The sequence below is a fragment of the Drosophila miranda genome, chromosome 2 (assembly GCF_003369915.1).
Source record: "Drosophila miranda strain MSH22 chromosome 2, D.miranda_PacBio2.1, whole genome shotgun sequence".
NCBI lineage: Eukaryota > Metazoa > Arthropoda > Insecta > Diptera > Drosophilidae > Drosophila > Drosophila miranda.
Window position 1 is genome coordinate 24,025,887 of NC_046675.1, and position 22,809 is coordinate 24,048,695.

Here is a 22,809-nt window from a genome sequence, read left to right on the forward strand (position 1 = left end):
TAATTGAGAAATGGAAATTTCGTTGAGCTTCTTTCGGTAGTTCTTTTTTGGGGAATTCTCGAATCAGTCTCTACTTTCCACTTTGCTGACCGATACAATCATCAAAGCCAAACGCTCCCTGCCTTGACCGCTATAAAAGGATCGTTATCCCTCAGATCGATCTACAATTATGCCTGTGCCGACAAATTTGATGTTTATTTCGTGTGTCCCGAAAAAAACACGACGAATTCGTATCAAATATATGATATTTCTGTATGAAATTCCTGAAATATCACAAGACATAACTATAATTGCTTCGGGCAAAAGTTTCTGTTGTTGTTTCTTGTTTTTATTTTGGGTATTTTTTGTGGAACGGAGCCCAAAACCTGGAGCGACATTCCGCTGTTTCTTCTCCCGAAAGTATTTTCAGCGGAATCCATTTAATAGCATTTCCAATAAAAAGTAAATAAAAAAACATAATATGAGTGCAATAAACAGGGAAACGAAGAAACATCCCCGAACCCCTCCACAAAACAGAACATAACTGCAATTTCTTGTGTCAGCCCCCCTCCGGGCACGACTCTCCGGACCCTGCCAGAGATGGCAGCGAATGAAGGTCAAGTTAATTATGCATTTGCCAGCTGACAGAAGAGAAGACAGCTCATCACAATACCCTGCGTTGGGGTACCATTCATTTGGAACAAGATTGTAAGCCAGAGAATGAAGAGTGTGCGGTATATACACTATCAAACCCTTAATCATCATAGAGTGAGGACTGAATATATCTCTATCTAATATACATCTCTCGAAAAAACATGCCTCTGTCGACATTATAAATCTCTTCCAGCTGAGGCAATGTTCTGTCCAAATCGTACAGGACTTCCATTCGAAAGATCATTCCTTAAGGGTATCTAAATCTCCTACCAGTGTGTCTAGTCTTTGCTTCCTCTTTGACATTCCTGACAATTAGTTGCATAATTTTATATATAAAAAAAAAAAGAAGAGAGACGGAAAAATAACTCAAATTGTTGATGACTCGATGGGCAATCGAAATTGGAATGGAATGAAATGGTAGACAGGGCGATGGAGAGTGAGGAATAGCCAGCGAAACAATGGAAATGAATAATTCCCAAAGGGCTATTAAAACCCAGCCAAAGGAGGCACTACCAAATGCGGCATTCCTGCCGATCGTTGCGGAGGGGAAGATTGCCCAGTTTCAGGGGAAAATCAAAATGTATGCAATACATTATGAAGCAACTATGGATCGCTTCTGCGAAAGCCACTACAGATACAAAGATACATTTTTTAAAAATGTTAAATTGAAGTTTAAAGTGTGGTAGCAGGGGGCAGCATGGGTATGGTGCGGGGGTCGGGGCAGTACAGGCCAGTAACCATAAAAAGGTATTTAGCAATTTAGATTCATTCGACGTGCACGCCGTGCCTGGAACTCAAGACATCCCCCGTTCACCGTCCCCCATCCCCCTTCCTCCTCCTCCTCCTACTTCACTCTTGTTGTTTCTTGGGTATCGCACGCTTCGATCAAGCCGCTGATTGCAGCTGTAGGGGATTGAGAGTGGAGAGTGGAGTGGAATGGAGTGGAGTGGAATGGGAGAGTGGAGTGAGTGGAAGCAAGGACTGGCTGTGCCTTGCCCAAAATGGTCCATGGCATAAATTCCGAATGGGAAACGCATCAATCAACGGTGCAAAGGCTCTCTTATGTGCTAAGAGAGTGGAGTGAGAGGAAGGGAGAGAGAGGACATGCTGTTCGTGATGATATTGCTGGAAAGATTAGACGGAGACTCTCGTCTCTCTGCAGCACAAATTAAATAAGAAAAGATAACAACTAGGCAGAAGGCTGGACTCGGTGCCGTCGACCTGGAAATACCCATTACTGCCACTTTATAGAAACTCCCTCTTATCTATCGAGTGTTTTTGAAGAATCTACAAGAGGACCTCTCCTTTGCATACATTAGCAGAAATACAATACACTCGTGTACGCTCCGCGAATGCAGGGTATAAACTAGGCAAGGCAAGACCTGGGACCACTAGGCACGAGAGAATACGTGGAACAACAAACAGAAGAACGGTTAGAGCAAGGGGCGACGAGAGGCGAGGCGAGGCGAGGCGAGACCAAGAACAAATAGGAAAGAGGGCCTGGAGTCATGGCCAAGCGGATTAGCGTACCTGTGGGAAGGGACAGGGAACAAGGGCAGGGGACCGACCGGGAAAAAATTTACGATTTTAGCACAGATTGTAAAGTAAATTTTCCTGTTTTTATTTCGAATTAACAAGGCGGCCCCCAGACAAGAGAGACGCGCACACACAAGACACAGAAGAGCAGAGATACAAGAGAAAGAGAGAGAGAGGCACACGAAAAAAAAACGAAAGTTGCATGTGCAATGCGAAAGAGATGGAAGAGCAAGCAGCAGAAATCTTCTGAAAAAGAAGAAGCAGAGCACAAGAATAACCGGTTCTCTTCGATGTCTCACACACATACACCTAGATAAATACACGGGAGACACACATAGGCCAGGACAGAACAGAGGCACAGCGCAGCGCAGTGGTTACTTAATAATGCAAAACAGGTTTCAAGGAAAGGAAGCAGCATACAAGGAGGAGGAGATGGGGAAGGTGATTGCACAAAGAGGGACTTTGACTTTGCCAAAGAGAAAGGCAGGCAGGGCAGGCGACGTTGAGTTATGAATTTGATATGCTGCAACGGAAAGGAAGGAGCTGATGGACATGAAAGAAAGAACTGCGGAAAGGAGCTGGGAAGGAGTGCAACAAAAACACAGATGACAGAGATTAGGAGGAATAGGAGAACAGGGGAACAGGGGAACAGGAAATGTGTGCTGAATCCATATTATGAGTGAATACTAAAGAGTCGCAGCAGGAGGGGGAGGCGAATATGCATAGTTACTGTAGGAAATTATGCAAAACTATTATACCAAGCCCTATATTCAAATTTGAGACGATCTGGCGAAACCTACTTGAAGAAAATGGTTCCCAGAGTACAAAAGGTACTAAAGAGGTACACTCCGCTCTAAGCACCATTCATCTCTCTCTCTCTCGCTCTATAATTCTTCCACTCCCACTCTATACTTTTTTAATTCGAGCAGTTTTTGGTAATTCCCCAATTGCGCTGTTGGAGGAGGGAGGACAGGACGCAGCACTGTAATCAACAAACGGTAATACGGCCGACTCGTCATTAAGCACGCGAGAGGCAGGCAGCAAAAGCAACAACAACAACACCAACAGCAGCATATGCTCAAAAGCAGCAAAAGCAAACACAGTGTGATGTGCAGCGGTGGGTGGGGTGGGGAGGGGAGGGGGGATAAGCTTCGCAGCCAGACAGTCGTCACACACACATGCACTAACACATACACGCATACAGACACACCTCCAAACAGCTGATTTGTTATCATCATCAAACCGCTGAATGAAGCCTCAAAACGTGAGAGACAGAGAGAGAGAGAGAGAGAGAGCGGGCATGTCAGCGCCAGAGAGAGCCCCCAGACTGACTGCTCCCCAAAGCGCTCTCACGAAACAACAAAAAAGTCGGAAAAAAGTGACGACGCCAACGGCGGCTGCTGCTATGGCAACGACCTTCCTTATTTATTACAATGTGTCTCTGTGTGTGTGTGTGCATGGGGTGGGGGGGAGGTAGTAGCATTCCCAAAAGAGTTAAATTGTGCTTAGTTTTTAGTGCAGAAAATGTCTGCAGTATTTTGAGCGTTTAATGTTCTCTCTTGAGACCCATTGGAGGGTTATGACGAATTTGATCTGCAAATTCCCTGCAATGCAATCAGGAGGAATGGCCTAGACCATGACCCAAGTGGACCCTTGCTTATGCGATTAAAATGGTTTATAATACTTGTAACTGATTTGGCAGGCAGGCTAAGAATATCTGTGCCAATCCGAAGCGAAACCAGCAACGACATTGTAAGGACGATCGAAAAGCGAATGCAGTCGAGCCTGAAGAAAGCTAAGGAAGAGCGTTCTATGTAAGGGATAAATATTTTTGATGATTATTGCTACTTTTCGTGCTAGCATGGGCCGAAGGATATCAGAAATTTCGACCCCTGATTCAGCCAACCTCCTCTCACTTTTGAGTCTATTTCCCTCGACTGCATGAGAATTTTATTTAAAGGACTTTCTGTTGGGGATTTTATATTTGAGTGCCGCACCCAAAAAGGAATTCTAACGGTAGTGGCGTACCATAACCACTCAATTAGCTCTCAAAAGCGCTCTCAAATTCGGGAATTCCAGCAGGAAGAAGATTGCCGCGCTCCTGTCCCCCCACAACCCTTTCGACAGAGCACACAGCAGCCCTAAACGAAAACAGGAGAGCAAAAAGTAATCGTAACGAGTGGGAACGTTGTGAGTTGGTGCTACGGCCGCAACTCTACATTTATACCCGATACTTAATCAGTATAGCTATTCTCCTAACATTGCACGACAAAGAGTGCGTAGCGGACAGATAGACACGGCTCTATCGACTCGGTAATTGATGCTGGTCAAGAATATATAAACTTTAAGGGGTCGGAAACACTTCCTTCTGGATGTTATACACATCCACTTCCACCACAAATCGAATATACCCCTATACTCTTTGAGTATCGTGTATAAAAATTAAAGCAGGCAGCCACGATTGCTCTCACCCAGAAGGGAGCATAAGACAGAAAAAAAACTCATATTACAAAATAATACCCGCATAAAAAAAGACAGCGGCAGACCGACTCTCTCTCTCTCTCTCGCTTGTTCAAACACCAAAACAGTTGTAAAGATGGCCGCCGTGGTAGTAATATACGGCTGAATGTGTAAGTCGAAGCGAGAGAGAGCGATATAGAGTGTTTAGGCCGGAGAGCGGCCATATGCTGCCATTGAATGCAATTGGCTTAAGCAGCATGCAGCAACAATAAAATGCGAAAGAGAGTGTGAGTGTGAGCGTGTGTGAGGGACTGCTGAATACGCGACGTCACGAATCAGCTGTGCGGCAGGTAAAACAACAAGGAAGAAGGGTGAGAGTGAGAGAGCAGAGGGACCGAACGAGAAAGAGAGCAGAGTCAGCGACTGCGACTGCGACGCCAGGCAAACCTTAAGATCAGAGGGCCACACGGCCACATTCGCTGCCCAGAACTCGACCCGAACAGAACAAATCTCGACCAAGGCGCGCCTCCATGAGAAACTCTCGCGAAGAATTCGACAAGAACATGGGAAAAACGTTCAACTAGAAAACCAAATACATTTTTTTTTTTGGCAAAATTGTGATACAAAAGTGATGCAAAATTGAGTGATAAAAACCAAGAAAATCTCAATTCAAACGCTGCCAAAAGTAACAACAAAACGGAACGAACGGTGGTGGTGAACAGCTGTTGTACGCTCTCACTCTGTTCAGTAAAACGTGCTCTCGCTCTCTTTCGAGTAATTCAGCAAACGCGCTCACAGTCCCACTGCATTCAGCACGCCGCACGGTTCGTCATAGTGCCATGCTTAATCAGAATTACTATGCTCGGGCTGGCCAACGCGTTCGGACGCAATTTCTCTAGAAACTGAAAACTGAAAGCCGAAACGGAAACGGGAACGGGAACCAGAGAAAGAACTGTAAGCCAGCCAACAGCCAAGCAGTACACTGAGCGCGACAAAAGACTGAAAAGCAAAAACAAATAAAAGCCGCAGCTAAAAATAGTAAAAACTCTAAGCGCTGCATTTAAACAAAAAACTAAACCAAGACTGATTAAAACGCTAAATATACAACAAAATACAATAAACGAAACAAAGTTAAACAAAGTAAAAGTAAAATACGATACGAATACGGGTTCTAATAGAAAGCAGCAACAATTCCGAACGGAATAAGCTGCAAATGGATTAAGGTTCCTCCTCTCACACACACACTCAAAAAACACACACTCAACACACACTCACGGATTACCTGCAGCCACAACAACCGTTAGCCGCGCGCTCTCTTTTTTGGATTACCAGTGCCAATACAAAAGAATAAGAAAAGCAAAAGCAAATGAAGAAAGAAATCTAATAAAAGAAAGAAAAAAATGTGTCTTGAATTTTTTTCACAAGTGAAAAGCAAGCAAAACGAATAATCACAAAAATGCAATAAAAGCAGAGAATAAAACTAAAATTATAACTGTGTTAACGAAGGAGAAGCAGCAGCAGCAGCAGTCGCAGAAGGAGTAGAGGTAGAAGAGAGTAGCAGCAAAAGCACACACTCTCTTGCACACACTCTCTCCCCCTCACACACAACAATGACGATGGCCGCCTGTTATGCCAGCTATGACATGTCGTCCCTTTCCCACGGCATGTCCGCTGCCGCCTTGAATGCCCTGCAACAGCAGCAGCAGCAGCAACAACAACAGCAGCACAGTCAGGCTCAGCAGCAGCATCACCAAGCGCAGCAGCAGCAGCAACAGCAACACATGTACCATGCCGCCGTGGCAGCGCATCAGCAACAGTTGCTCCAACAGCAGCAGCAGCAGCATCACCGCCAGCAACAGCAGCAGCAGCAGCAGCAACATTCACATCAGCCCGCCTCCAACACCCGCCACAGCCATGCGGCGGCGGCCCAAACTCAGGTCGCCGCCGCCGCCGTCGCCACCTCACGCCAACAGCAGCAGCAGCAGCAGAATGTCTCTGTCAGCAGCAACGCCAACAGCAGCAGCAATGCCAACAGCAGCGGTGCAACGGCAGCGGCAGCGTCCCCTCAAAAGGACTACAGCATTCCACTGCACGTCGACTGCAGCGTCGAGTACGAGCTCCCCAACCAGCCGAAGCCACCCGCCGGACAGCGCGTGGAGCCGCTGCTGATGATCCATCCCTGCTACTTCCGCAAAATGGAGTCGCAGCGGCGCAGTCCCTTCGTGAACAACATGCAGGCGACGGCCCGCACGGCCAACAACAGTGCAGTCAGCAGTGGAGCGGCGCTTGGCGGGGGCGGAGGAGCGGCCGCCACGGCACCCAGCAGCAGTGCAGCGCGACGCGGAGCCAGGCAGAGTGCGCAGCAGCAACAGCAGCAGCAGCAACAACAGCAGCAGCAACAGCAGCAGCAACAACAGCAGCAGCATCATCAAGCGCAGCAGCAACAACAGCAGCAGCAGAGGCAGGTGTACCAGCAGCAGCAGCAACAGTTGCGTCAGCAGCACCAACAAATGTCGCAGATGTCGCAGCAGGCGCACTATCCCGTGCAGCAGCAGCAGCAACAGCAGCAGGAGCATGTGCGTCGCCAACAGCAGCAGCAGCAGCAGCAGCAGCATCAGCATCAAGCGCAGCAGCAGCAGCAGCATCAGGCGCAGCAGCAGCGAAGCAGCAGCAACCAAAGTCGTCAAAACCAAAGTCAAAGCCACTCCGCAGCAGCAGCGGCAGCAGCCGCAGCCAGCTCCGCGTCGATAGCCGCCGCCGCGGCGGGCCAGTGGGATCAGCTGGCAGCGGCACTAGCCGCTCGCACTGCCATGACGCCGCACCATATGCTGGCACCCCCGCCCCACCAGACCCTGTACGCGGCCAAGGGGAGCAACGCCTCTGCGGGAGGAGCCAGCGGCGCCTCTGGGAAGAGGGATGCCATGATTTCCGGTTCGAACTACGGCCAGACGGCGCCCTCCGTCGGTGGCAGCTCGAAGCACCATCAGCAGCAGCAGCACTGCCTGCCCCCGCCGCCCTGGGACGCCACAGCAGTGGGTGGGGCGGCGCCCGCGCAGAGCATGGCCATGCTGATGGACCGCTCGCCGATGGCCACAGTTCCTAGCAATTATCAGGCCGGCCCTGACACCACGCCCATGCAGCGGCTGTACGGCGCCACCGTGACGCCCACATCTGCAGCGGGAGCGGGTCCGGGGGCGGGCGCGTGTCCGGGATCGACCGGAGGCGCCACCTCTGCCACGGACAAGCTGAGCGGCAAGTACCGGCAGTACCTGCGCTCGCAGCGGATGCACCCCTATGCGGCGGCGGCCTCCCTCAACCTGGCCGCAGCCGCCGTGGCCGCCGGGAGCCTGGGGCAGACCTCGTTTGTGCCATTCGGTGCGGCCGCGGCGGCGACGCCCACATTCCAGCATCTGCAGCAGCAGATATCCTGCTACAATGTGTGATCCCCCTCCCAGGAGCAGCGCGGAGGCAGAAGAAGCAGCAACCAACTGAGACAGGCGCTTACCAAGTAAACGTCGATGAAAATAGCCGCCTCAAGGAATAGCCAATAGGAAAACAAACCCCCTTTATATAGGCCATCTCTTCTATCCCTAAAACTAAAGCCCCATACAACCCTATACAACCCTGTAATCCCCTCCTCATACAGCCCCCAAACGCTTTTAGACTCAAAAAATAAGAAAAAAAACAAACAAAAAAATTAAAGCTAAATTCTGTTTAGAGCTGTTCCCAAAAGAAAAAGAATGAATGAAGAAGATTGTCCTCAGAAGATGAAAATGAAGAAGATGTAGAAGAAGGAGAAGGAAAAGATACGGATGAAAAGTGTTTTTTGTTTCTTTTTCTAGTAATTGTAGTAATTGATAAACAAAAGGAAAAACAAACAACAAAAAAATGCAAACTATTGTAGTGATATTTGTTATAAAATAATTTTAGTATCTAATTTAATTTAAATTAAAAAAGAAAACATGAAAAACCAACAAAAAGCCAAGGCGATAAAAACCTAAAAACCAACAAACATTCAAATCAACCAACAATAAAAATGGAAAAGTCAACAAACAAATGCTAAAAATTACATAATTATATGCATATTTAATTAAACAAAAACGACAAATGTTATAGCAGAAAAACAAATTATGGAAAATGCCACAATTATTACCAAAAGAATGAGAATGAGATGAGAGAAAGACGAGGAGAGAGGAGGATGATTGAAAGAGTTCGGATGGTGAATTAAGAGAAGGAAACAACACAAAAAATATGAATAAAAATTATTCAAAATTATGCAACGTAATTTGAAGCGCAAATATGCAAAAAAATTAAGTAAAATTGTGTTTTCAATTGGTAGAATGTGTACAAAGAGCAAAACAGATGGTTAGAGTGATTAAGAATGAGCATAAGAGATGGTTAGAGTGATTTGGCTAAGGCATAAGTGAAAACAGAGTCAAACGGTGAGAGTATTTCCAGTGCGGTGCAACTTGCATACACCCTGACGATCAGCTGTTTCTGTATAAGAGGGGTGTGGTTCAGCTTTTGCCGTGTTTTGAGTATCCCAAATGTACAGACCTGTCTTTGAATAAAGTCCCCAGATAGTCGCTGTATATACTTTGGTTTTCCTCTGTGCCGTACTTCCTTTCTCTATAGAATACTCCCTTTTCCGCAATACTTTTCGTTAAAAACTAGGAAGGCAGAAAGACAGTGAGAGGATTTACCGTGACTTTTAGCAGTTTCCACTTTCAGTTCATTTCCCATAAGAGCGCGAGGAAGACAGACAGTAAGAGGCAAGAGGCTTCGACTGCTGCCATCCTCTTCTACCGTACACTTAATTGCCGTCGGCTTTTGTGGCTCAATTTTCACACTTGCACTCCCCTTCCCCGGCCTTTTTTTGGGGTGGCTGTTCTCCCCTTGTCTTTCACTTAATTTGATTTTCAGCTTTGCTTTGGTTCGCTCTTTCTCTTTTCATTTTTCGGCGTGGCTCTGTGATTGATTATGGTCATTGATGGAAGACCTTTGAACAACAGAAAGAGGAAGGGAGAGGGAGAGGGTGATGGAGTCTCATTCCAACGGCATTCTTCATTTGTCTCCTCTGCTCTCTTTTGCTGATTATGCCATCGCACAGTGGGCCCCGGGCCCCATTCTAAAGGAAAAACTAATGCCCAGAGGCAAAAGTTTTTTGTTATCATGCCTTGGGCGTAGGTCCCCGCGGGGATTATTGATTAAAGGCTGAAAAACGATTTGTGTTTGTTTCTCTCAGAGAAAAGCAGTTCCGGGAAGTACATAATCGCTTAATTTATTCATAGGAAAGCGAAACGAACGAAACGAAACGAAACCCTCGTGAGGATTTCCAGCCAGCAATCAGCAAATTAATTTAAAGAGTGTTTTATTTTTTTGGGGGAACGAAAAATAAACGACATCCGTTTCCCATTGAACGAACGAAACGATACGACCCTGCCGACCGACCGCAGACTGACTCATCCCACTGTGGCCTGCCCTAGATCTCCAAAACGAGTCCAAGTCCATTCCGCAGAGAGATAGTGAGAGAGACTAAAGCAGGAACTGGCCCCGTCTGCCCCTGTCGCACTCGCACTCGCAGTCGCAGTCGCCGTCACAGCCGAACTCTCTTAAGCGTAGAAAGCAGCGCCAGATTTCCTGAATGGTGCTGTCCCACTCGTATGCTGATTGCCATCTCTATTCATTTATTCAATTCATATTAAATTGCTTCACAGATAAGAAGAATTTCCACTGAACGTAATTAAAATATACTACAGATCGTCTGCTTTGCTGTCGTTTGTCGTATGTCATGCTAGAGGGTATCGCGAAGCATTTTCGAATTCGTTGGAATCAACAGCCGTGTCCGGCTCTGTCATAGCTGAAAGTTTATAGTTTCGTGAAATTGTATTTCAACAGAATCATTGTATCAAAAATTTCCATAGGACGATTGTAGAAACACAAGTCTTTGTGGTAAACTCTCGACAAATTCCGATGACTATATCGTACATCTCTCAAAGGAATCTAGAAGATCTTTTTCCAAGGGTATTTTCTTCTTCGTTTTCCCAAAATGAAGCCTTCATCTCTTGTTTTCATTTACTTCCATCATCATCTGTTGCTGATGCTGTGGCTGCTGCTGCGTCCCTCCCTCCGTATACAATCGTTTGCATGCGATTGAGCGATTGATTGAGTGAATGTGCCCCCGTCCCCACACTCAATTGCGAGGTCATCGCCCATTGTCGTCATTCCCGGCTCGCTCTCTCGTCTCCCGGCTCTTCCCCTGGCCGACGGACTGTCAGGTGGTGCTCGTCTGGATTGTGTGGCATTAGTGAGCTAAATTGAGGCTGCACTTTGGCTGGGATTTGATTATGATTATGGCTACGGCTATGGTTCCCAGTGCCATGTGTGGGCATCAAAAGATAATGACCAGACACCCGGGTCGGAACCCTCGAGTGTTGTGCTTGAACTCGAGTGCTTTTGCTTTTTATTTGCCCAAATGGGAATGTGTGCTTAGGAATCTCTAAGAAAGGAACGCAAGAGAGAGAGAGGTTTGTGGGATTAAGATAGGTTTGATAGGAATGAGTGGCTAATATAGTGAAGGCTCTGAATAAAAATAGGAACTTCATTCATTGAATTCCACTACTTCCTGTACAAGGCGTTCTCAATATGATTGTCTGCATGGCAAGTACAGATATTCTCATTCCCGAAACTTTCGAATTTCTGCTAGTTCTACTCTATGAACGACCTCCGTTATAAGTTGCCTCCCCCCTTTGGCATTCACGGGCGTTACCGGACAGGGGCGATAGTACGTCGTCCATAGGTCAACTAAAAGGTTTTCTTCTCTAATTGAGTTTATTTAGACGTATTTCTTTGTTTTTTATTTGGCAGAGCATCTGCCATTTAAAAGTCATCAACGGATAAATAAACCCAATAATGGAACCAAGCAAAAGCAAACAGAAAGCAAAGTAAAACACAGAAAAAACATGCAAATAAAAGGCATAAAAATACAGAAATACCTAAAGAAACAACAAAAATGCCCCAAAAGCTTGCACTGAAAGAGTCAGAGTGAGAGAGAGGGAGAGAGAGGGTGTAAGAGGGAGAGCGCTTACAGTTAGTTTATTTTTAAACACGAGAATGCACACGCGCACACACACACAAACACACACACTCGAAAATAACAAAAATTGCTCAAAATAAAATGACGCAAAAGCGCATTAAACAAAGTCCAGCAAAAAAGAAGTCGAAGAATAAAGAGAGCACAAAACGTAACACAAAACAAAGTGGAAACGGCCCCAAGACAGAAAATACAGAAAAAACAAAATACAAAAAAAAAACTAAAGAGAAGCCGCGACATCGGAAGCTGTCTAACCCAAACATTGTCTGTGTGTGTGGGTCGATGGGGGCGTACCGGGGGAGTTAAGTGGCAGCCACCAAAGCTCTGTTCGTGCGAGGGATTGGGTGGAGGAGCAGTGGGAGAGGGGCAACAGTTGAGGACACTCGCATTGAGGCTGGTCATAAAGTTGATATTTACGAGTCAGCGGAGAATGAAGAGTGGGGCGGGGAGGCGAGAGACCCCACGACTACCAGACGGAGAGCCAGACTCGGAAACAGACGTGGACTCAAGACTGGGAGGGAGAGGGAAAGGAGAACCCCCGGCAGAGATTCAGAAAGTGTGGAGCGGGAGAGGGCGGAGCGAGGGGGAAACTCCAACGCCGACTCGAAAGAGGTGGGAAGAGAAAGAGAGAGGCACACACCGACCTAGGCAACCGGTTATCTTTGCTGCTTTTCAATGCCCTGCCAGAAAGCTATTGGTATACTTAACAGACGTTTGCATCTAAGAGCCCATAATAACTCAATTTTGAGCATAATTAGTCGAAAACCATCGTATATGGAAAAAGAAAACTCAAGAAAAGTTACTTTCCAAGCCACATTTGATCCAAATCTGATGACTACATCTTGTGCCAGTAGTAATTGATGCGCTTAAAAGAGTATCAAATGCTTCGCCTTTCAAACGCCAGCCTTTCTTTCTTGTTTAACATTTTTCTCTCCTCTTTCCTCACGTCTTACTTTTTTCTTTTCTTTTTTGGGTCAACTTCAATCTGCGACTACATCATTTCTGACATAATTAAAACATTTTTATGGCGAAAAAAAAAATGAATTTAAATATTTTCTAGGCCTTTGGTAATTGCTGTGCCCCCCAACCGAAACCCCTCTAAAAGTCATAAATTAAGTGCGCATAAAGGTTAATAAATATTTATGCCAGAAATAGAGACAGAGATGGAAGAGAGCGACAGTTTTTAATAAGCTTTAATTAAAAAATATAGCAGATTGGATAAAGGCGATAACAGATACAGATATATATGTACGTATATTATATATTGTCAGGCGGTAGCTGTAACTAATTAGCATAATTCATATGCATGAATAACCAGGCACACTCAGAGAAAGAGGCAAAGCGATGGATTGCATGTCCACGGAAAGAGATGGACAGCCAGTCGGTGGGGGTGAGGTGTATATGTATGTATGTAAATAACAAGCATGTCTAGCGATTTAAAAAGCGGCTTTAAATAAATTACAAATATAAATTATTAATTAAAAAGGCAAATTAATGGCACTTAATTGACCTCTCTCTCCCTCTGTGTCTCCCTCCTTCTCTGTCTGTCTTTTTATTACTCCTGCTCTCTCCCTCTCCATGGAAAATTATAAAATTATACAAAATTATTGTGTATGGCTATACGAGTATTCAAAAGCCAAGCCCCAAAAAAAGCTTAACAAAAACTATAAATAATTAGCCAAACAAAATAGAAATCTGTTTTTTTTTTTTTGTTTTTTTTTTGGTCAGGCTTAGTTAAGCCTTAATTTTCAGCTGAGTCAGAGGCTGGGAGATGATGTCAAGAGCGATTTGTCATAGATTTCTAATTTCCAATTATGGTGGGAATATATATTTTTAGACATTGCAAGCCTAAAAACCATATGGGGATACTATATATTGAGATCTAAGCTGGTTCAGGATAAATCTATCTCTCATTTGCTGAAGATTCTTATAATCTAAAGATACATTTGTATATTAAATATACTAATTACGGGTATATAAAAACAAGGATCAAAATAGAGTCATAGTTCTACTGCTTCTCATCTTTTGGGTTTTTTTTTCGAACAGAAACAATTTAAACATTAGATACCTCTCGAACGTTGAATACAGTCCGCAGATCTTGAGATTTTCCATTGAGTGTCACACAAGATTAAGTACGAATAGTACCAAATGATCGAGATGGTCTCGACCATGTTTTCCCTTTCCCTACATCTCTGACAATTGCAATAACAAATAACAAAAAACCAACACTTTCGGCTGGCCCAAAAGTGCGAGTAGTTAAACAAAAATCTTGTTCATTGCTAAACCAAAGTCAAATCACTTAAACTGCCTGCCAGTTGGCCAAGACTGTACAGAGAGGGAGAGAGATCACCCAGGAAGGTCAAAAAGCTTTCGAAAAGGCCTATGAAACACTTTATAATGAAGCAAAAAGCAAAAAGCAACAGCAACTTGAACTACAAACTTTAGACTTGGCCTGGCAACAAACTTGGCCAACAAACAAACATGACAACGTGTAAAACTAGTTAGATAGCGTAAAAATATCCACAAAAGAAATAAAAATACGAAAAGAAAAAAAAAACACTCACACAACAAACAATTAAAAAGCATTAACGCTTACAGCTGCCTAAGTGCAGTGGGGTATACAATTACTAAGAGGAAGACGACGAGGAGGAGTGCACGGAGTGGGGGGTACAGTGCGATTCAGGTCTAAACGGCAGGGAAAACCCTACATCATCAGAGTTCATCAGAAATACAATATGAACACCCATTAAGCTACAATATTCGACAAATGATTTATTTAAAAACTGCTAAAAGTTCTCTAATAAAGACATATAACATATAATTACCGGTAATTCGATAACTTGGGATAGCTATAGTTATCCAAAAGTACCCTGCTTTGAATTGCTAAGGCGTTCGATTATTTCGATTAAAAATCGATAACTTGCCTTAAGCGATTATTTCCCATATTTATCGCTCTAGAGGTCAATGGTTTGTCTCAACTTTCGCAATGCCAAATGTATCTAGATTTCGACTGCTTTACAGCCCTGAACCGCACTGTACTCACATAGGCATACAAAGTATAAAAAGTGTACTAAAAAGTAAACTATTAGGCACAAGACAACTAAAAACACTACTAAAAAACAATGGAAACAAGCTAAAATTAGATGTCAGATGGCAAGCCAAATGTTTTGAGCTGGAAAAGATACAGATACAGATAGAGATAGAGACACAAGTGTACAAAGAGAGAAAAAGAGCGAAACAGAAATGTAGTTATAGCAGAGGAAGAAGCAAATTAAACGTGTCTGTGTCTGAGTCTGAGACTGAGTCTGAGTCTGTGGATGGGCTTTGGCTTTGGCTTGGGCAATTAAACTCCACTCAAAACTGGGCCGACACGAACAGACCTAAATAGATGATGATACATATACAAACCTATCATACAATACATACATATACATACATGCATACCATAGCTACCTACCATATAGATACACACATAAGATACACATAAACTTGCATTAGCCAACCATATTGTGACTTACAACAAACAAAAGCAAAAGCGAAAATTAGCCAGCTAAACAAATTGATACGAGTATAGACGATCTAAATAGTACATACAAATGTATGTATGTACAATATACACTACACTACACATACGGGTATACTATACCTACTACGCCTATGCCGCCGCATAACCACTAACTAGGCCATCAGCAAATTATATAAATAATGAAATATGTTTACGGGTAGTATGTATAGATACAGATACAGATGCAGATATGTACGTGTCGTGTGCAATCCATCCGGTATACGCGAGGGTACGGTATGGTATGGTATGCTATGGAGCGGTGGATTGCATACCAAAAACAAAAACCAGAAAACGAGAAAAATATATCCAGCAGTTCGAGCGCTGAATTAACAAAAACTTATCGAGCATGAAAAATGCCAACAAGATAGAAATCTATTAAAACAGACAACAAAAAAAAAACTATGAATTATTATCAATTCTGCTGTGAACAAAATTAAATATTTAACACCAAGATATTTCTTAATTTACTGGAAATCCCATTGTGAATCTTTTTCTTGTGCTCTCGCGTGCTCTTCAAACAGCTGCTAATTATGGTTAGGATTTAGGCTAAGAATCGAAACTGCCAAGGCTACAAAACGGATTTTTCATTTAATTGTTCGCATATACTCAGACGAGAAATAAAACTCGAATGTCGAATGAACGAATTTTGTTAAATTAGTGAAAAATTTCAGAACAAGTCACAATTTTTTTCAGTTTTCGCTTTGCGTGTGTAGATATGTATTTAATGATAAATTATAATTATTTCACAGACAAAACAAAACCATATACATATATATATATATATATACATATATATATTCATATATATTTCAATGTGATAGTAGTTTTATTCATAATTGTTCTGCACCGTCGTACTTTGTATTTTGTATAAATAGAAACCACTTTAATAATTAACATTTTTTTTTTGCATATTTTGTTAGATGAACATTTGCATTATTTATGCTATTTTTTCTACATATGTACGAGTATATACGAGGCATACAATTCCCAGCTCTAATGATACATACATATATTCTGTTCCAATTGAAGCCAAACAAGTTTCTTGTAAATTCTTTATGTAGAATGGAAATACACTTACAAAAAATATATTTCAAAATGTATTTAATGCGTATACATATATGAGGATGTAAAGTGGTAGAAATGGAATAAATTTGTAGCATATTATGGATATAATGGAATCATAAATACGAGTAATACTGGGCTGCATGCGTAAGAAAAAAAAAACCCTAAAGAACAACTGAACCGAACACAATAAAAATGCAAATTAATTGAATATTAATTTGAGGAAAACTTGAATAACACCAAATGAGTTTTGCCTTTACAATGGGGAGGTGAATAATATGGCTTATATATGGAAAAAAGGGTTTACGGCCAGGAAATGCCCTTCCATAAAGTTTTATTTCAGAGTTGGAAAAACAATTGGTTATAGGTTTTTTTACAGAAATTATAGGGGAGCTATAGGAGACTGCGCTACTGATAAAGTTTTTATGGGTCCAATTGAACTGAACACTAAAATCTGATGAATATTCCAAACCACTTTATCCAATGAATATCTGAAAAACTGAATTATTGCAGATTCATTAAAATATGGTTTGGAAATATGTTTTCTTTAATCAATGAAGGAATAATTCCATTGCTTTTGTACAATGTTGTTGTTCCTAAGTAAACAAATTTCAACGTTTTAAAAAAGGGATGAAAAGGGTTCCCATTTCCAGAATAATTTGTTTTCCTAGGTGCATTAAGGAATGGATTATACATTAATAATAATAGCCCTTTCCGTAGACTCTTGTTTACGAGATGGCAGCACAATTAGAAACAGCTTCTCTTTATGAAATATCATCCAGCGTATTTGTCATTGTGCAAAGAATACCTCAGCCTCCTGCCGGCCCTCCTACCACCACATTTTGTGGAACCTTCTACCCCTTTTGGGACTATCGGCACTCCACGGGTCTCATGTTTCAATTGTGGATTGCAAGCGTTCATAATTCAAGCGAAACCGAACAGAACTCAACACTAAAACCCAAGTGCTTTTCACAATCACCCAAAAAAGGGGGGCAGATGATGATGGGGCAAGTTGTTAACCCTCCCCCACCCACCACTGCCGTGTCGGACATAAAAGCAGACGGACGTCAATCGGTCTCAGGCGAGGCAATTAAAAACGCTTTAAAAAAGAACCGAAAAGAACGTGAAACGCCCACGAAATCGTTTTGGGGAATAAGCACAGCAGAGCACAGCACAGATATTTTATATGACGGGGAAATAATTAAAATATTTGAAATAGTTGCCGGGGCACGTCTTTTAATGAGGCAAGGCAACAAAGCAATGAAAATGTTTTTCCCTCAGTTGATTATTTTTCAAAAGCGAAAAACCCGAAAAATAATAAACAAACGAATTTGGATTCGAGATTCAATGAAACAAAGTGCAAAAGTTTAATAAATTATAATTTATGTTTATTGAGCGATGTGTCATTCGATTTTTGTATCTTTTCTGTCGTCTTTTTTTCTTCTTTTTATGGCCTGCCATAACAACAAAAATATCTGTATCTTTGTATCTGTGGCTGTAACTGTGTCCATGAGGTTGAGGCATTTATGACTTGTCATATACACATTTTTGGGGCCACGTATCGGAGCTGGTGTGTGTGTAGGAAGCCATAAATTGTGGCATATACTCAGAGATACTTTCTCACATATATACATATGTGCATATGTATCTGCATCTGTATCTGATGTTTGCTCATTGTCTTGCCATTGACAATAGACGAATCTGAATCCGAGTCCGAAATGTTAAGGAAACCCTGGAGGAACGAACGCACACGGATGAGATGAGTAATGGTTGCAGGCTAGGCATTCCACTTAATGTTCGTTCCTCTCTGCCTGCGGGGCAGCTTAAGCAGATCCAAGCCTCACCGCGCCGCACCGCACCGCTCCGAACCGATCCAGTCCAATCCCCAGCTAAGCTGCCTGCCGCCTGTTGTGCCACAAGGGGCATAAAAATCCAAAAAAGAGCGCCGCACAGCGGAGGCATCCCGGTCGTACGAGTATCTATGAGATACCATTTGGCTGTGCGTTGGCCCAGGCCCAGGCGCGCACACATCGTTTTATACAGATCGAAAGATTTATTACACACAGATACCACTCGCACACTCACACATCCGAATGGGCGACCCGTCAAATGAGTTTTTCAGCGTAATTACCGAGCGTCACAAAAATGTTTATACGGCCAAATTCGAATAGTAAAAAACATGGGGGGAAAATGGAAAAAAATAAAGAAAAATTAAGCGCACAGATAGATGTGGGCAAAAGTATTACGAGTATTATTATATTCCATTTTTTATGGCTACGTGAAGAGTCAGTTTTTTTTTGTTTTTGTGACTATCATGCCGATAAAGTGCAGAGGGAAATGGAAAATTGTATGAGTCTCTGTGAGGTCTTTGGTGCCCTTGTTTGCAATGTTAATTGCACTTTGGCAACGTTAATCATTTATGAATGGCTTTTCCCTAAGCTCAAAAAAATATACAGTCCCAAGGAATTAAGCCACCTTAATGACTGCCTAAGGTACGACCCAGACCCCAGACCAGAGACCGGAGAGGCAGTTAGATGGATGGATTGTGCGAGTCGTCGTCGTCATGGGCAACACAAAAAGAAAAGGAGGAACACAGTGAGATAAGCGTAAATTGTTTATGCGTTAATTAAGATTTCTTTTAGAAGCAGCTGACGGACTGCGTAACGCTTTAGAGCTTCACGGCGCCGGATTTCGGTAATTAGGGAACACACAGTGGAAGAGTGCTGAATCGATTGCTGATTGTCCGGACAGAGCCCACCAGATGGTCAAGCTATGATCAAGGTGTTTCTATAGCCCAGAAAACCTTGTCAGTTCATACTGATTCACTCAGCCTATGATTCTTCGAGGTTTCATTAGTAGTTTTCTTTTGAGGAAGAGTGCAGAATCGAGTGCCGATTACCCGAACGAGTCCCAACTTATCTGTAGAGGTCCGGATCCAGATCTCTCTTATTATCTTAGCTCTTTCACTGATTCCCCTAGGTTACACAGATCTCCTCTCTCTCTCTTAACCATGGTTCCCCCTTAGTTCTGTTCGTGCCTTCGTGTAGTCTTGGGTCTTTCCCTCCCCACGACTTAATCTGATAATCCTCTTTAAAGTGTATTTAATTTATTGAGGACAGGCTATTATAAGATGATTTATATGGTGGATGCTCGGACGCAAATACAAATCGTAGAAATTCATGTCAACAATTTTTATAGCAATGCCACAGTCATTGACTGTTATTTTTATGGCTGCCAGTGGAACGATGTGTCAAACGAGAATTCCCAGTAAGTATTCTCCGTAAGAGCGAACCGATCGTATAACAATTTATGTCTTCATCAGTATTCATTGGAACGATCGGTCGGTGGTCGTTGCCACAGTTCTCATAGAAGCGAATTGAATTTCAGAGTGCCATTGAAGCGTTGTTGAATGGGGGAGGAGGTCTTTCAGTAGAGTGCTGGGGAAATTGTTAGTTAGAATTAATTAATTAGAAATAACATCACTAAAATAATATTTTATCAGTAGGATCCGTTGCATGTCTTAAATAAAAATAAGAAGAGAGAGAAAACCAAGAAAAATTCCACCTTAGTTCATAGATGATTGAGTTTCCTATCTCATCTTTACCCATCCTCATCCCCTCCTCCCCCTGGCATAGGCCCCATCTCTGTAATTCTATAACTTGATATTCCAGTTGAAAGATCTCTTTCAACTCGGGCTTGATTTGCTTTCGAAGCAGTTCAAGAAAATGTGAAACGTTAATCAAATCAAGTTCGTTCAGCGTCAACAATTACAACACGATCCGGGGAGTGATTCCGATAGCTATCGGATTAGCATCATCTTGTCACGATTCCCAGAGACTCGACTCGACTATACTCTTCTTCTTGGCTTTGCTTTGCTGCGGTTCGCTTCGCTTGAATGCAAAATTGACACTTCCAAGGCGAATTCCAATTCCAAATTCGAATACGAGTCGAAAAGCTGAAACCAATTTCGGGTCAGAGTCGGACTCTGGCAATGTGTCATTATTTTGTTGTGCATTTGATTTGGTTTTAATGGAACGTGTTTTTTTTCTTGTAATCGTTAATCTGGCATTTGCACTTAATTAAAAACATTTTAGCTATTATTAACGGGGTTCGGTTCGGTTCGGTTCGGTTCGCTTTCGTTGGTGTGGTGTGGTGTTGGATGAATTTGGTTATGGTTATGGCTGCGTGACTTGGCTTCCCCACAGGCTCTGAAATTGGCAGCGTGTTTACGGCATCGTACGAGTGTCGTCCCCTCTGAGGCTCCCTCATGTTTTTCCAGTTTTATATTCCGATTCGTTCGATTGCAATACATTTGGATTTTTTATTTCAGTTGTTATTTCGAGAACTCGTTAATATCAATTTGCTTGAAATCGTTAATTGATTTTTCAATGAACAAATATTACGGCATTCGCCATTCCCCATTCCCCATTTCCATTTTGATTCGATTCGATTCGGTGTAGCCCTCAGTCAGGAATTTCTCTATAAATATGTATGTAAATATTTCTCGTTTCGTTTGTAAAAATATTTTATTACCGCCTTGTGACTTTCACAGAAATTCACCAAAAATCGCACGTCTGCCTGCAATTTGGTGCGCTTCGAATCGAATCGGATCGTATCGTATCGGATCGCTTAAGTGCGTTAATAAAATCGCATGACGTACAAGCTCTCGCATCCAGCACTCCCTCGAGATGGGTGGAACTTCGTCTAATCGATTTCCAGCACTTGGCACCCCACAAATGGCAAGTAATAAATACCATCCACGGCATTAGCACACACGTCACAAGCAGACCGATCCAATTTATAAATAAATATTTGCTTTAAATGCAAAAAAAAAACCAAATCAAAAGACCCTCTTTAAAAGCGGGACTTGAAGAGCACGTGAGTGGGACGCGTCGAGTGGCTCTGACGTGACGTGACGTTGGTGGGTTTGAACTGATCCGAAGTGACCGCAAACGAAAGATAGGGCACAGAAGAAATGCCGCGATAGCGCGGTGGAAACCTTGCCGATCTGTGGTCTCTCAATTCCAGATACAGTATCTGGAGGGGGACCACAGTTCACAGTCCACTGCTGCTGTGTTGCAAGTCACGTAGAGCAGTTCAGATATCGCCGTCCTCCCTTATATGATACGGGTTTTGGAGGTCCCCCAGCTGAAAACTAGTGTTTTAAGATAAAGAAAACAAGTTGAAATGTATACGATAAACTCTAAGATAAAAGACTGCTTTGAGTTAAAGATACAACTTTAAAATGGTGCAAGAATTCCTTACGTTTTCAGCTGTGGAGGACTTTCCTCTTTAAATGTTAAATCTCCTACTAAAGATCTTTCTTTGCAGGGTTTTTTCTGTTCAGCTAATCCATTGTTCTCACAGAAAATATACTTGAAATCGTATCTTGAATAGATCTACAAACCAGTGGAGGATTGCTTACCATAGAAATAGACCCCATCCCAGCCATTGTTTCACCTTTCATACTCTACAATTACTCGACTACACCTCGGAGATATGTAAGAGTATATCCCATTCCCCACTTATTACACCAAATTAAAGCCGAGATTTTCTAAAGAATTAGCCTCTCGCAGTCCGTGTCAGCATCCGCCTGCTTGTATGTGTGGGGTCTATATAATTAAATTATGAATGCTTTATGTGGCAAGTTTATTGTGTGCCTTTACCGCGGCAACGACTACGACGACGACGTTGACTCGCACAAAAAAGAGGCTTTTGTTTAGCGTTCTTTGAAAGGCCTTCCACTGCCACTTCCACTGGCATCCCTCCAGCGAACTCGTTTTCGGGCAAGAGCGAAACACACACATATCTTAGACTTAATTTCGAAATGAATGAATTTCAATCTATACGCACACACAACAATCAAGCTCTAATGAATGCGAACATATTTTTAGGAATTGCATTATCAAAAAAAATCAGAGACCAACAAAAAAAAAACAACAATATAATAAGTATAATAATAAAAATGATACGTTGAACTGAGGCCAGAGGCGGAGAAGCGAGTGCCAGAGGTTGAAGCGAATGAAACGAGTACATAAATAATTTATTAAATTACAAAAACGTTTTCTGAATTGCTCGACTCGGGGCGCTGGCGGATTTCGGACCATAATGCCTTAAATTATGGCCTCATTGTTCAGGCCGACCAATGCTAAAGTTACACAAATGTTATACCTATATATATATATATATTTGAGTATATACACATATACCTGGTTGGGTGGGGTGATAATCGGCACAAAAGTTTGCAACGCATTTCGTTTGGTAATCTAATTTATGGCATTTTTCTAACGACTAATTGCAATTTCCGTCGCAGCCTCAGAAGGCCTCTGGGTGCCTCTGGGTGCCCCTGGGGGAACGGAACAGAACGGAGAACTGTGGACCGGCTCTAAGGCAATCAAATTACGCATGCCAAGCGTAAATAAATCTATATAGAATGCAAATTCTCCAAGCCAAAACAGCG

General features: G+C 42.9%; 1 protein-coding gene across 1 annotated transcript; it reads left to right on the top strand.

Annotated features, from left to right (window-relative positions):
* Positions 1 to 5,090: 5,090 nt before the first annotated feature.
* On the top strand, positions 5,091 to 8,148 carry LOC108156410 (centrosomal and chromosomal factor). Its single transcript, XM_017287855.2, has one exon. The coding sequence runs from the start codon at positions 6,240 to 6,242 to the stop codon at positions 8,070 to 8,072; it is 1,833 nt and encodes a 610-aa protein (XP_017143344.1). The 5' UTR covers positions 5,091 to 6,239; the 3' UTR covers positions 8,073 to 8,148.
* Positions 8,149 to 22,809: the final 14,661 nt, after the last annotated feature.

Excerpts from the sequence above, each read along its gene's own strand:
- LOC108156410 (XM_017287855.2), top strand. The coding sequence starts at position 6,240 with ATGACGATGGCCGCCTGTTATGCCAGCTATGACATGTCGTCCCTTTCC.